The following is a 14264-nucleotide window of genomic DNA, read 5'->3' as shown; positions in this document are numbered from 1 at the left end:
TCCGTTGCGTTGCGCTCGCTATAAGTTGCTACAAGAAATTATTTAGTTTTAAGCTCGAGTTCGATAGTTAGTAAATCAAATATGTAACACTTTATATCATAGCCAATAGTTGCCAATAACGTTTTATAATTCGTTTTAGAAAAACATAGTTTTCATTAATAAAATTTTTTAATTTTTTTTTTTGTAAGTAAAAATGCGCTAAACATAGGTTTTATGCACTCAACTAAGCACGAATAACTTACAATTAAATTTATTAGTAATTTAAACTTAATATTTTTTGGCTATAAAAATTAAATTAGATTTTATTTATGTCTGTCTTGCTATGCTTTCTTTGCTAAGCAGTTTTGTTTAATTTGTTTTGGTGAAATTTTTGCATGGTCCTTTTCTTGTATTTTTCTGCGCTGTAATATAAATTTTTAGTTTAAAAATTTTGCATTATTTTAATATTTTTTGTATGTTTGCACTATTTTGTGGGAGTTCTGGTTGGTTTTTGCGTTGCAAAAAAATTATCAGTTTTCTCAAAATTTCCTCCATTTTTTTTATAAAATTTGTATGGAACACTTTTCTTACGTAATAATAATTTTGTAGCTTTTTTGGACAATCCAATCATTTCTTTTCAACGTTTTCAACATTTTTATTTAATTTTTTTTTTTTATCTTGTAATTTCCTAAGGCGACTTCATTTTCGTATAACTCCTACGCATTTTCGCTAAAATTGTCAGTTTCTCATAGTTAATTTTTTAAATATATGTATTTTTTTTGTGTGTGTACGTAGCGCTTTTTAAATTAAAAATGGTTTTTGGTTTATTCTTGTCGATTATTTTTGCTGTTCTTTTTAATTTAATCGATTAGTAAGGGAACACATTTTTCTTAACTATGACTGCAAAAAAAAAAATTGCTTTCACTAATTAAAAAATATTTGGGATTAATTCAAAGCATAGTTTATATTTTTATTTTCTATACAAATTCAACTATGCACTAATAAAAAATCAAAATTTCTGTTATTAAAAAAATAGTTTTATTTTAACTTTTAAAACAGGTTGGTCATTATGTTGCCGTTATTATTTAAATGTAAATCATTTATGCTGGCCATATTGGTTGCGTTCATCTGCAGGCAGATTAAACCGTGCGACAAAAGATGAAATACGCACGAAGCTATCGTCCAAATATAGTAAAACTATGTTTTTAGTTTTTCTTTATGACCTCAGGGTTTCGTTTAAAAAGACTTCGAAGTTCAGAAATATGATTCAATTAAAAATTTTATTTAAAAACTCAGAGCAATCTATACATACATTCATATGTATAATAAAATTGTAGTAGGCAGATGTCTTTACATTATAGATATTAAGGAAAAATTGATATGGGGGTCTTTATTAGAGCAACAGAAGCCAAGTCAACAATTTTTAGAATTTTTGTCTGTCTGTCTTTCTCTCTGTATGTATGTTTGTACGCACATCAAACGGAAACTAATGCATGGAATTGAATGAAATTTTCACCGATGTTTTGCTAGAGGTTTAACTTAAAATATAGAAAGAAAAAAATCAGAGAGTTGCCACCAGTAGGAAAATTGCAGTTTAAGTAAAATAATAAGATAAAGTAAACATTGCAATGTGGCTGTCAAGAGAAAGATGCTACAGAAGGCTTAAAGGCAAACAAAATTGTGTGGAAGGTTGCCACCTGTTTTTAAAATTATAATTTAATTTAATTGACAGGATAAATCAACTAAACTAAAGAGGGTTGGAAAATTGAACGACGCAAATTTTTTTTATGGTTGCCACATGTTTGAAAAATTTTATTCAATTAAATTGATAAAACAAATGAAATATTACAATACTTAACTTATTCAACTTAAGAGGTTTAAGAAAGTTTACTGTCTAAGTACCCTCAAAAATATATTAACTAACACCCATATTTGTTGAAAATCTCACTCATAATGCGTTTTAAATATATTTTATCTTTTATGAGTGAGGCCACATTGCCATTCTGCATTGCACTGAATTGTTTAAATAATTTTTGAATCAACCATCTCTTTCGTCTATCTATTTCAGAGTCCTTTTGCGAATATATTGATTTTTTTGTATTTAAAATTTACTGTCGCACGGTGTTATTTGTTTTCATTTATTAAATATTAAAAAAAAAAACGAAAACATTTAACAGATATTCAGTCTTCAAATGCATAATTATTTTCCACATGTCAACTGCGTTTATTGCTTGCTTCTTTCAACATTTCTGTTTAGTAAAATAATAATGAAAACAAATTCATATTTTATTGTGCTAATTATTTTAGTTTTAGTACTATTATTTATTTATAACATTTGCGTTTTATTCGCCTACTCGCTCGCCATCGCCTTTAACTGCCTCTTTTAAATTTTTTACGTTTTTTACTAATCAGAAAATTTTGCACTGTTTGCACTCACTTTCGCAATTTCTAATTTTCGTTTGCTTCTTTCCTTATCGTCGCGCCCATTCAACTGTTATTTGTTGCTGTTACTTCTTTGATATCCCTATTGTTCGCTTTTGTCAGTATGTATTTACTTTTAAATTTTATAGCCAAAAATTTTTTTCCAAAATAATTTTTTTATAATTTTGAATTTTAATAAATTTTGAATTTTGATACCGAAACTTATGTATTTAAAATAGTAGTATACGTATAATACTCGTGTAAATGTATGTGTAAGTGCTTGTTGTTTTTTTTTTTTTGCTTCGTAAAAATTTAGTATATATAAAAAGCCAAAATTGTGTATGTCTCTAAATTTCGCTTAACCATTACGTGTAGCATGAGCTACATACATACATAGTAGTCCTACCAAAAAAGTTTACTTTTCCCACCACGATTTTTGTTTCGTATGTTTTTTTTTTTTGTCAAAAAAGATTTTGGTACATTAATTTGCTTACTTTACTAGAATTTTCGATTATTTAGCCAAAGATGTTTTTAAATATTTAATAATTGCTATTCTTCGCGCTCCTCTTATCATATCTAAAAAATCTCGCTCGACTACTTGCCTAATAATTGTGGTAATTTTTTTTTTTTGGTATTACGTATGGACGTTCCGAAAATTTTGCTTTTAATATGCAAAAATTTTATTCAAAGGTTTCATTACTGTACTTCAAGATTTCAGGAACGATGTGCAAAACCTAGAAAATTATTTTTTCTACAAAGAAAAAATTTGGAAGGATCAGTGTGACTTCCTTGCGCAAATACTTTTTTATTTGTACACAGTTGGTGGTATGGCTTGGTCTAAATGTTCGATGCGCCCTGAGGGTTAGAGGAATAGACAAATTTCTATGAAAACAGATCTGAGTAAATAAGCTGTGCCTGTAAATAAGTATTGCCTGTTTTTACGTCCTTTCAGATGATGGAACGATCTCAACCAATTGCTTTTCTTCATCCCTGTTATTGCAGGTCTACGTTAATCTTCACAGCTGACTCAATAGTTATTTTACTCATCTGGTTTACCGGCCATAATAACATATGCGGTAAACTACAGAGCTGATGAATTGGCTTAGGTAGGAGCATCGAGGAGGTCGAGACAATAAACTGTCCAACCGGAGCAAACAAAGGAAGGAACGGCCCACAAACTTGCAAAACTGCTAGATGCTAGAAGCATCTCGCCTAGGGTTATTGACTCTTTTTTTCATTTTATACGAATCTTGACCTCTCAATAAAAGTTTATAGTTTTTCGAAATTTTCAAGGCTTTGTCCAGTTTAAGGGAAATCTCTAAATAGTTTTAAAATTATATTCTAGGTTATTTGAGGATGAACAGGATACAGGATAATACTTGATTCCAATAAATTAATGTTTGGGGGCTAAAAGCTTTCTATGTGTTTGGCTAAGCTTCTTCTCCAATACGTGTTCTGCTTCTTGATGTTGTGGCAAAAAATGGGCAGATCTACCTTTTACTCCACCTCCGAGGAAGCTTTTTTTTTAGAGGAAGTACGCTAGGAGGTTTTCCTATTTTCTGCGGAGGGGCGACCGCTATTTGAAAAACAAAAATTTTTTTTGATGCTTACTCAAAACCGAAAAAAGTCAAAAAAAAAGTGTAATAAAGTATTACAAAAGTTAAAATAAGACCAAACGTGAATTTTTCACTGATTTTTATTGGTTTTACTTTTGATCCAAAAAAATACTTTGTATGTACTTGTTTTGCTTTGCTCTTTTCTAAATAAACGCAATCATTACTGTTAATAGTTTTATTGGTAATTATTGGTCCGGTTTTTCTCAACTTCAAAATAGGGAACCTGGGTTTTTTAAAATAGCAATTTTTCCAGTAACTCGGAAACCAGTTTTGGAAAAAAGGCGAATAATTTAACACCCCAATCTGGCCGCACAACGAAACAAACAAAAAAGTGACGACTTAAGGAGGTCAAGAAAATATATCGTTAAGTTAATAGCGTCAATTACGGGTCACTGGTCTTTTATTGAACATGCAGCAAGGACTGGATTCTCCTACAACCGTCGCTGCGATAACAGTTACCTCGAAGAAAGTAGGCGAACAGTCTTACATTACACATTCGAATACATGAGGCACTAGGCATATTCTAAAGGAGCGTATCAGAATGGTGCTTATAGCGCTTACTGGGTCCAATCCCAAGAACATCAAATCCTCACCAATCAAATCCATATGCATCTAAATAAGTGTGTAACATTTCTACTACGTTAATTGTTCATACACTCCGCAAACTATTACGAAAACTCAATCTCAGACAACGATTGGGAAGGTGCCACAGTGCTACTCTCCAAGTTGACGGTTCGGGGGGACTCGGGGAGAGTGGGCAAAGGGATTCATTCTGATGAACTCGCACTAAACCTCAGCCTTCGAACCACTGTAGCATTTTTCAGGCAGAGCTAAGGGAGGCTGCTTGGTGGATCATAACTTCTGCCTCTGCAGAACGGCCTACCACTTTACCTTCTAACAGCCAAGCTGCTATTAAACCTCTAAAATCAAACCGCACGATTATCAACCTGCCGTCATCTAAAAGCTTCTTGACTGTTGTATGGGTCACGGTGCTCAGGCACATTCCCGGCAACCGCGTCACCGATGAGCTAGCAAAGAATGGGAAAATATCCCAAGTTCTGCTCAAGACGCGGGCATACCTGTAACCTTCTGCAAACACAGACTAAAGGACTGTTTGCAGCTCTCAGAAAAACGAAAAATTAATATAAAATGACGCACAAGAAATGGAAAATAAATTTTGTTCTATTTAAGTTTCTTAAATCAATTTGCTGCTCTCTAGAAAAAATTTTAGGGTATTCATCGCTACCTAAAGGTGAAACAATTTCAAAAAATGCATTGCCACCTTTTCACCTTTAGGTGATGTTAAGTATTTCTTCAAGAAAATTTACAGCTAAAGCAAAGTACTTTTTCAATAATGAAAAATATTTTTTGTGAATTTTTTTTTAAGTAGCAAGGGATAGACTGAACTCAACGAGGAGGTAAATACGAGGTGGGCCGTGGAACCCTCCTATCATACTACCCGGCAATTTAAGCTAGAAGTTGATGTAAAACGATCACTCGACTTGACCGTTATTCTCTCAGATTAATAGTCAGGCTAATAACAGGACATTGCCTTATGGGCATGTATTTAAAGAGGTTGGGATACTCAACCAACGATTTTTGTCGCAGCTGCGGACGAGCTTGCGAGAAAGGGAACCACCCTGCCTGACGTCAACTCCTCTCATGCAGCGGGCATACCCCTATCTTCCTGCAAGACATGGCTCAGGACATACTTCGTTGGGAAGGCAAAGAAAAGATGGTCGGAAGAACCCACGTGTGGGACGACTCGACAAATCTGGCCCAGATTCGACAAGAAAAGATCCGATGCATTCATTAGGTTAGAACGCCCTCTACTAAGGCTGTAGACCGGTATCATTCCAGGCCACTGCTTAATAGGGAGATATGCTAGCAGAATGGGTCTGCCGGCAAATGACTTCTGCCGGGGGTGTCGCGACGAGGACGAACTCGAGAGCGTGGAGCACTACCTCTGTCATTCCCCCGGCCTCATGTGGGCGAGAAGACGCTCATTTCACCACCACCGTTTTTTCTGTCTCGCCGATCTAAGTGAAGCAGCCATTTACGAATTCTCGCGCTTTCTGAACCTAACCAACTGGTTTCACTTCTAGGTGAACGGACGGCTTCGAATTCGGGCTCTTAATTGGTATCACAACATACCCATCGGGTCTAAGTGTGCCTCTCTCCCATGAGGAATGTAGGCAGCCGCTTCAACCTAACCTAGGAAACCCTACAAAAAAAAAAAAAAAACTGACCAATTCACATAACCTCTACGAGAGAGAATGTGCTTAATGGCGTCCGCTGTGTGGTATCATGGTAGTTTGATGAAGTGACTGATATAGGTAACACGAAAATTACATCGCCGCCAGCGAGCACCGAAATCTACCGGCGCCAATTCACTCATAGCTTCAAAGTTATTGCAGAAAAAACTGAAACCAGCTCAAAATACACGCAAAAGTTTCACACAACATTCACTGAAAACCTGAAGGCCTCAACCAGTTCAATGTCCTGTCGCATTACTTTAAATAATATGTCTATTAAATACTGTATTTATTTTAATAACTTTTTACTTTTGCTTCAAAACTTTTACTTTACACTAAATTTGTGTAGTTGTTTTTAGGAGCATCTCTATAAGCACTAAAAACAAAAGCACTTCATTTAACTGAATTTAAATTACTCTTCTTGTGGGATATTTTTTTTTAGAAAATTCTCGCGTTTTAACTTTAGCAAGCCACTTTAACCCAGAATCAAAATATCTTAATTTTTACGTACCTCATTTTATCGTAATTTCAAATTGCAAATTTTATGTTTTTCTCCACTTTTTGGGTGGGGCTTACGCATTGTTTTTATTTTTTGCTTTCTCCTAAATTTGAAATACTCAAATGCATAAAATTCAATACATTTATGTCATAGGCAATTTATCTTTGAATTTCCATCACTTAACGTCTCTATAATGCGCTCGGGGTATTTTGTTCTAATCTAACAAATTAAATAATATACTATAAATGATGACAATAATACATATGTAGGTAATAAATTCATTATTTTCAGTATTTTTCGTTTTTTTTTTGTAGCATTTTCGAGAACACCTTACATAAAATATTTAAATAAATCATCTATTTTTATTATTATTATATTTTGTATAACCGGTCTGCTTTGTTTAATTAAATTTTTAATTTATTCTTGTTACGGTTTCTTTGACACTTTTGTTGTTGTTGTTGTTGTTGTTGTTGTAGTTTACTTTGTTTTAGTTTATTTTTTGTTTCATTTGGTTTAAGTATTTTCGTACAATTAGATAAGGCAACGTCATTTGTTCTGTTTTTGTAAACATTTTTTTTTGTTGTTTGATCTGAAATCTTATTTCTCGGAATATCTGAATTTTGAAAATTTTCATTGAATTACTAATTCTCATCGAATTGTTTTGTAAACTGCATTTTGGGCTATTGCTTGGTGAGTGTGTGTGTGTGAGAGAGTTTGTTGTTGCGTTAATCGGATTTCGTTTATGCCGCCAGACTTGCACAATCTATTTCAGTATTTTTTGTTATACATTTCGAATAATACATTTTGTTTTCCAAACAAAAACATTTAGTACATATAATGATAATTGCCAAACACGTAAATTTTGACTCCTAAAAACAACAAAAATGTTTATCATATATTTTTTTTTGCATCTTGCTTCCATGAAATTCATTTTTTGCATTAGTTGCAAAATTTTTCCATTTTTGATTTTTTGACGTCGAAATATTAATTGTAATTTACATTTAATTTGATAGTAAATTACTAAGTTTAGAAAATCGTATAATTTTGTATTTTCTTGTATGTAGTATATTCATAGTTGGTTGTGGTAACTGTTAATTTTGTGGCCGAAAAATGAATGCAGTTTATTGCGAGTTGTGAGTTTTTTTTTTGGTAAATTGGAGGGAAATTCAAAAAAAAAAGTTATAAAAATAAATTAGGCAATATGTGAAATAGGGCATTAGGGTGGTTCACAAAAAAGTATGAAAATCCAAATTATGTATGCGGCACCCATTTATTTTGTCCAAAATAATGACTAACACGAAAATTTCTAAATTTATGAAAAAATGTTTAGGGCCCGCTTCCAAGGTTTGAGGAAATTGAAATCTCATTAAGTTTATATACATGAAAAAAAAAATCATATACATATATCGTGGCCATTGGTAAAGGATTCATCGTGATTGCATGCTCCAAAAACCGTAAGTTGTTTAAATTTATTTCGGAATTAGTGATGTCTCGATACTTGTACTTGCATACTCGATACTTTTTCGAGTTCGGTACTTGGTATCGACACTTCGCTATAAGTATCGATCACCGTAAATTGATTCCACATTGTCAAAGTACGCCCTGTTAATTTCAATCTGCCGTTATTTTTTTGTGTCACTTTGCTTGTCACTGCTGAGTTTGATTGATTTTGAAAAGTTCGAGATTTTTGCAGTGTCCCTAATATCTTCTGCTCGGAAAACATTTCGAAAAAGTTGACTCCAATAAACTTGCAGTGCAACAAATTGCATCATCTAGTCCTTGCGAAAGAATTTTCTTGAAAGCAGGAAATACCGTAAAGACACAGAAAATAAACCGTCTATCAGACTTATTTTTTTTGCTAGATATGGTAATACAAGAAATGTAAAAATGTTAATTTTTGTGCATTTTTGTTTGTTAAGCTCAAACTATGTTAAAAAAGGAATTTCCGTTCATTAATATCAATAAAAATCTTGACTGATCTTTATAGTTTAAATTTCTTACTCGATACTTGAAAAGGCACGATATTTTCTACCGACATTTTTTCAGTTCTCGATACTTTGTTCCGATACCAGAAACAAGTAAAAGTATCGATACCAAGGTGGTATCCAATAATCACTATTTGGAATTTTTTACTATATAAAAAAAAAAAATAATAATTAATAATAATTATTTTTTAAATTTTAACCAAAAAAAAAAATGAACAAGTTGTAATCGTCGTAAAACAATTTTATTTATACACACGTATTTGTTTTCGTACGTCCCACTGTAATTTGCAATGATTTTTTTTTCGAGTTTAACCAATAAAGATTAAAAGTAATAATTAATATTTGAGTTTTAATTTTTCGCACAAAAGTAACTATTATTTCGCTCAAAGAAAATAATTATTACTGAGTAAAAAGCTATACCAACGCGATTTCCGCCGTATGCTTTTCAGCGGTAAAGGCACCCTAATAAAGGAATAAGTCTCAAAATTTTCAAGTCAAAATTTCAGTAAGTTTTAATTTTTTTTTCAATTTTATGAATAATCGTTATTTTTAAGTGGAAAAATAAAACTCAATAATAATTATTATCTCTGAGCGAAAAAATAAAAATCATAACATAATCATTATTCGTGATTGAAAAAAAAATAAAACTCAATTATAATTAATATTTAAGAGCGAAAAAAATTAAATTCAAAGAGTAATGATTAAATGCTGATTTATATTATTTTGCTCATAATGATTACCGGGACGGTTTATAACTAATTATTTCAAAAAAATACAACAAGGGAGATAGAGGGGAGAGTTAGTTAGCATGGAGTTCCTGAGGGTAAAACGCATTTTTTTGTAATTATTTTCCAATGATCACAAAACATTGCAAAACTTGTTTTTCAAAAACCTGGTTGCGACCACTAAAAATTATGTTAAAAATTTGAAATTTTCGTGATGTCTTTATTTGGTATGAAGAACAAGAGAAATGTGTGGTTCATAAAAAATTTAGATATTGCAAGGACCACCCTAATATACATACATATGTACATACATATGCATGTAACGAGAAAAATATAGATACATTAACGGACCCAGCGATAAGTTTTAAAAAGAAAATTAAAACAAAAATCACTTCACGGCTAATCTGCTATGAGGGAAATCTTAAAATTCCCAGGTTTTAACAACACACTTCAGCTAAAGTTAAATTTTAAAAATTTATGAAAAAAGAAACGCACAAATGATAATTATATATAACTTAATTGAAGAGACAAAAAAGGAAGGACTTAAAGCTCTTTTGGTGTTTTCAAAAAGAATCTTCAAGGTCATTGAAAATTCATCACCGGACGATATCTTGCACTGTAGTCATTTCTTTTTGAATACTGCGAGATAAGTATAAAAAAAAACTCGTTTTGCGGGACACAGCGGGGCCCAGGGAATTGGAAAAATTATAAACCCACAGACCCATCCTACGAAAAACGAAACGCTCGATATTGTATGTCAGACATAATTGGCTGAGGAACATACATATTGGAATAAAGTTCTTGTACAGAATATGGATGGTAAAATGATGCTGACAACGCGTAAACGTGATTTAAAAGTAAATATAGAGCATTAAAGTAAAGGCAATTTTCTTGATATCATTGCTCTTTTAGCTAACGACGACTTCTTACGTACTATAACCACACAAAATGCCCAAAAATACCTAAACATAAAAAAGAGATTATATTGGCTGGATCCGTTTAAAATAGTGAAAATAATTTGATTTAAATTTAACACTAAAATATAAAATAAAACGATATTTTAATATTTTGAACTGAACAAGTTTTTATTGAAAATCATAAGAACACATAAACTTATTTAAAATTGAACAAAATTGAGTTTCTAAAACATACAAATAAGCAAACTTAATATTCAATATGGCATTAGATAAATATCTAAAACAGTAAAAATTATATAGTTAAATTTTTTTAGTAAAAAAGGCATACCAACTCATTAATATCTTTAATATTTAATAAAAAGCTAGATAAGTTATAGAGCAAGTAGGTAACTATAAAAAAATATAAATTTGTTTAAAAAATTGCTTAAATTCCATTCACATCAGCATTTTCGAGTATGTAGATAATATATATATATTTATATATTTTAATAAACGGTATAAATTGTATGTGTATGCATACCATTGTTTCTTCATACTACTTATTTTGTTTTCTTGTTTCTATTCAATTTTTTTTTCTTATTTCTTTATTTTTTTTTTACTTTCTTAATTTTATACTTGTCGTTCAATATATGTTTTGTAATTTTCGCATGCGATTGTTTGCTTTCTCAATTATTTTTATTCTTTAATGAAACTTCCGCTTTTTACCGCCACGCTTTTTACCCTTACCCTTCAATTTGCGTTTTTTGCTGCCACCAGTCGAAGCTTCACCACGTAACGCCGGATCGCGACTAATCTCACCAAGTATCTCATCGCCAAGTGTACCTAAAAGAAGCAGAGAAATGTTGAATTAAAATGAAATCAGCTGCACTAAAATTCAAGTTGGCAATTCATGCTAAATTTTGCACACTCACCTAGCGTAGTCAACTTGCGTTGACGATGCTTTTCCGCTTTAGTCACCGGCAGGCGTGTCAAATAGGTTTCTTCATATTCCTGTTTTTCTTTTTGCTGCTTGGAGAGCAACTGTTGTGCGCGCGAGCCAGACGAAAGTTCCGTGGGTGCATCGAGATACTCCTCCTTTAGATCTTGTAGCATTGAGGCCCTTCAAAAGGTAGCATTACGTTAGTAAATAACTCTTTTTACAGAAAACATACAAGTGCAAAATACAAAATAGTCCAACAACTTACGTAATCGCACGCTTCTTGGCACGCTCAATCATTTTCTTATCCTTATCAGCGGACTTCTCATCGCCATCATAGTAGACTGGCTTAATTTTAGGCGGCACATATATGCCAGATTTACCCGCAGTAGCACCTTTCTTCGGTTTCTTCACGCCAGTCTCACCCTCGTCATCTTCATCATCACTTTCTGATTCGGAATTTTCTGTAGCATCTTCAATATCATCCACAGCATTCTCCTCACCGCCAGCGTTTGTAAGCATATTATCGGGATTGGGCTTATGGCATTGTAAATTAGTATTTACTATAAACTTAATCAATTGGTTTTAACTTACCTTATATAAAATTGGATCGGAACTACTCGATACTCCTGTGGTGGCTGTCTTCACCAATTTATCAATTTGATAGCGCAGCTTGTGATCGATGGGTCGTATCTTCTCCAATACCGTGCGTATTTCAATGAGTCGCTCAATGGATGGATCTCCTTCGATGGTTTCGCCGGAACATTTCCGCAAAACAACATATGTAAGATTTATCAAATAATCGAGTAGCATGTGATACTTGACCTCGAGAAAGCTTAGGCCATATTCTGTTGTTAGTTCTCCACGTTTTACACGCTGCAGCATGCTCTCTACCAGATCGGTGACTTGCTTAACATTGCTGTTCATTTCACCGAGCAGCTGTATGGCCTGTGGAATATCCTGTTGCTGCACATGGCAGTCGTAGTCGAGTGCCTGTAAATGGCAGAGGGGAGAAAAATTAACTTATTTTTGTAATATATTTTGTCATAAGAAATTTCTCTTTTAGCATCTGTCCGTTGGCAAACACCATTCTCTTTCACTCCATCTGCTGCTTCAATCTCGAGTCCATACATTCTATAGAAACAACAAACATTACTCTGTCACCTTTTACTCTTCATGTACATACATACGTATTTTTGAGATTTATCGCAACTCCAATTTGAATATCTTGCTCTCAAATATACTTTCAAATTTTGTCTTATAGCTATAGTTCATACTTCAAATACATACTCGCATACCACTTTCATGATCTAGTTTTTTCACAATTTGAAAATACTCGTTCATATACATATATAAATACCACAAAAAAAAGTTCGCCGTACACTCCTGAGTCCCAAGTAGAGATGGGTGCGGGACTTACTATTAAATCCCGCTCCTGCCTATCCCGACATTAAATTTTTAGGTCCCGAACCCTGGCTTCTCGAGGTTTTTCAGATTTGTACTGTCCCGTGAGACCTGATATACCATCCCTAGTTTGAAGTATTTTTGCAATGCAATTTCGAAAAAAAAAGATTTTTTGGCCGAACGCCCATGACATCTGGCGTTTTTTATAATACGGTTTTACCACGGCTAGGGATGAAACAATACGAGTAAATATATATGTACTTACTCGATACTTCAATCGATACCAAGTAATTTTGGCATCGATACTTTTGAACTAAGTACTAAGTAGGTATCGAAAAACAAATACTCGTATCGTACCTAGTGGGAGGATAGCTCTGTTATTGAAGAAAATAAACAAAAAAAAAGCTTACAAGAGTTGATTAAAAAAAAAAATCTTGAAAAAAAAATTAAATATTCCAGAAAGCTTAAACGCCAACTTCGCATATAGTTTGGAGAAAAGTAGATGTCAAATAGATAAATTATTCTATTTCTCGGTATCTAGATACTAGAAAATTTTTCATATTTTAAATGCTTTCAAGAATTTCTTTTAGTAAAATTTCTGTAGGTGGAATTCAACCAGGTGAAGTAAGTAAAAAAAATTTACCTTGTTTATACCTACGAAAAAAAAAACGCATTAACAAAAAACCGATTTGACTTAACACATATCTCTTTCAAGCGCTTATACCTGTGTCGTTATAGGTACTCGCTGAAACCGTATTCAAAAGTCAACAAAATTTATTGTTATTATTCGATGAGAACAAGAATTCTTATTTGTTATAATAACAATTCAAATTTAAAACGGACTGCATAAGAAAAAACAGCCGTCTTTTATTGCGCCTCAAATGAATGAATGTGTTTATACGTGTTTTCTAGCCGATATGAGAAATAATTTTTAGTAATTAGTAGAAGTAATTTTTAAACAAAAACCAAAACCGACCTCAATTCTTATATAAAAAATTAAGAGTACAGTTAATTTCTTAACTAAATTTGTATGGGACCGCCTTTCCTTTAAGATAAGAATTATCGGTTAACGTGGTCCAAAGTTATGTGGTAACATACATACAAAAAAACAAAAACCAATGTTCCGACGAATTGATTACCTTCTCCTTTTTTTGAAGTCGCTTAAAAGGCGATATGAAAACAAATTTGAGTCAATATACTTTTGAATTTCTGAGCGTATTGAAAATTGGTTTATGTTTCGCTTTATGTGTCAGTAAAAATTATTTCGAAACTATCGTATTTAAATTTTGGCTCATAATTTGTGTAAATAATAGTACATTTCCATTGCACTGAAATCTTTGGAAAACTTCTATTCTTGGGAAGTATAACAAAAATAGACCTTTATGAGGAAATTCTTTTCTTAGCGGAGATTAAATTTCTTGAAATCTTTTCCAATGAACTGTCTCTGATAAATACCATTGATCATTATGGGATGAACGCACTATTATTAACCGACTTCACAAATAGGAGAAGGTTATCAATTCGTCGGAATATTATATATTTTTTTG

General features: G+C 32.4%; 1 protein-coding gene across 1 annotated transcript in view; it reads right to left on the bottom strand.

Annotated features, from left to right (window-relative positions):
- LOC118735737 (protein obstructor-E) overlaps window positions 1-14264 on the bottom strand; it is a 286283-nt gene that overhangs the window by 26031 nt on the left and 245988 nt on the right. The window contains exons 2-5 of the mRNA XM_036465673.1: window positions 11908-12306; window positions 11582-11850; window positions 11309-11496; window positions 11124-11219 (exon numbers count right to left, since the gene is read on the bottom strand). Of these exons, the coding sequence (XP_036321566.1) occupies window positions 11124-11219; window positions 11309-11496; window positions 11582-11850; window positions 11908-12306 (952 nt within the window). The remainder of the gene's footprint in view (window positions 1-11123; window positions 11220-11308; window positions 11497-11581; window positions 11851-11907; window positions 12307-14264) is intronic.

Source organism: Rhagoletis pomonella, unplaced genomic scaffold (genome assembly GCF_013731165.1).
Source record: "Rhagoletis pomonella isolate Grant_MI unplaced genomic scaffold, Rhpom_1.0 Rhpom_scaffold_00003, whole genome shotgun sequence".
NCBI lineage: Eukaryota > Metazoa > Arthropoda > Insecta > Diptera > Tephritidae > Rhagoletis > Rhagoletis pomonella.
The sequence above is the reverse complement of the archived record's forward strand: the minus strand, read 5'-3'. Positions and strand labels throughout refer to the sequence as shown.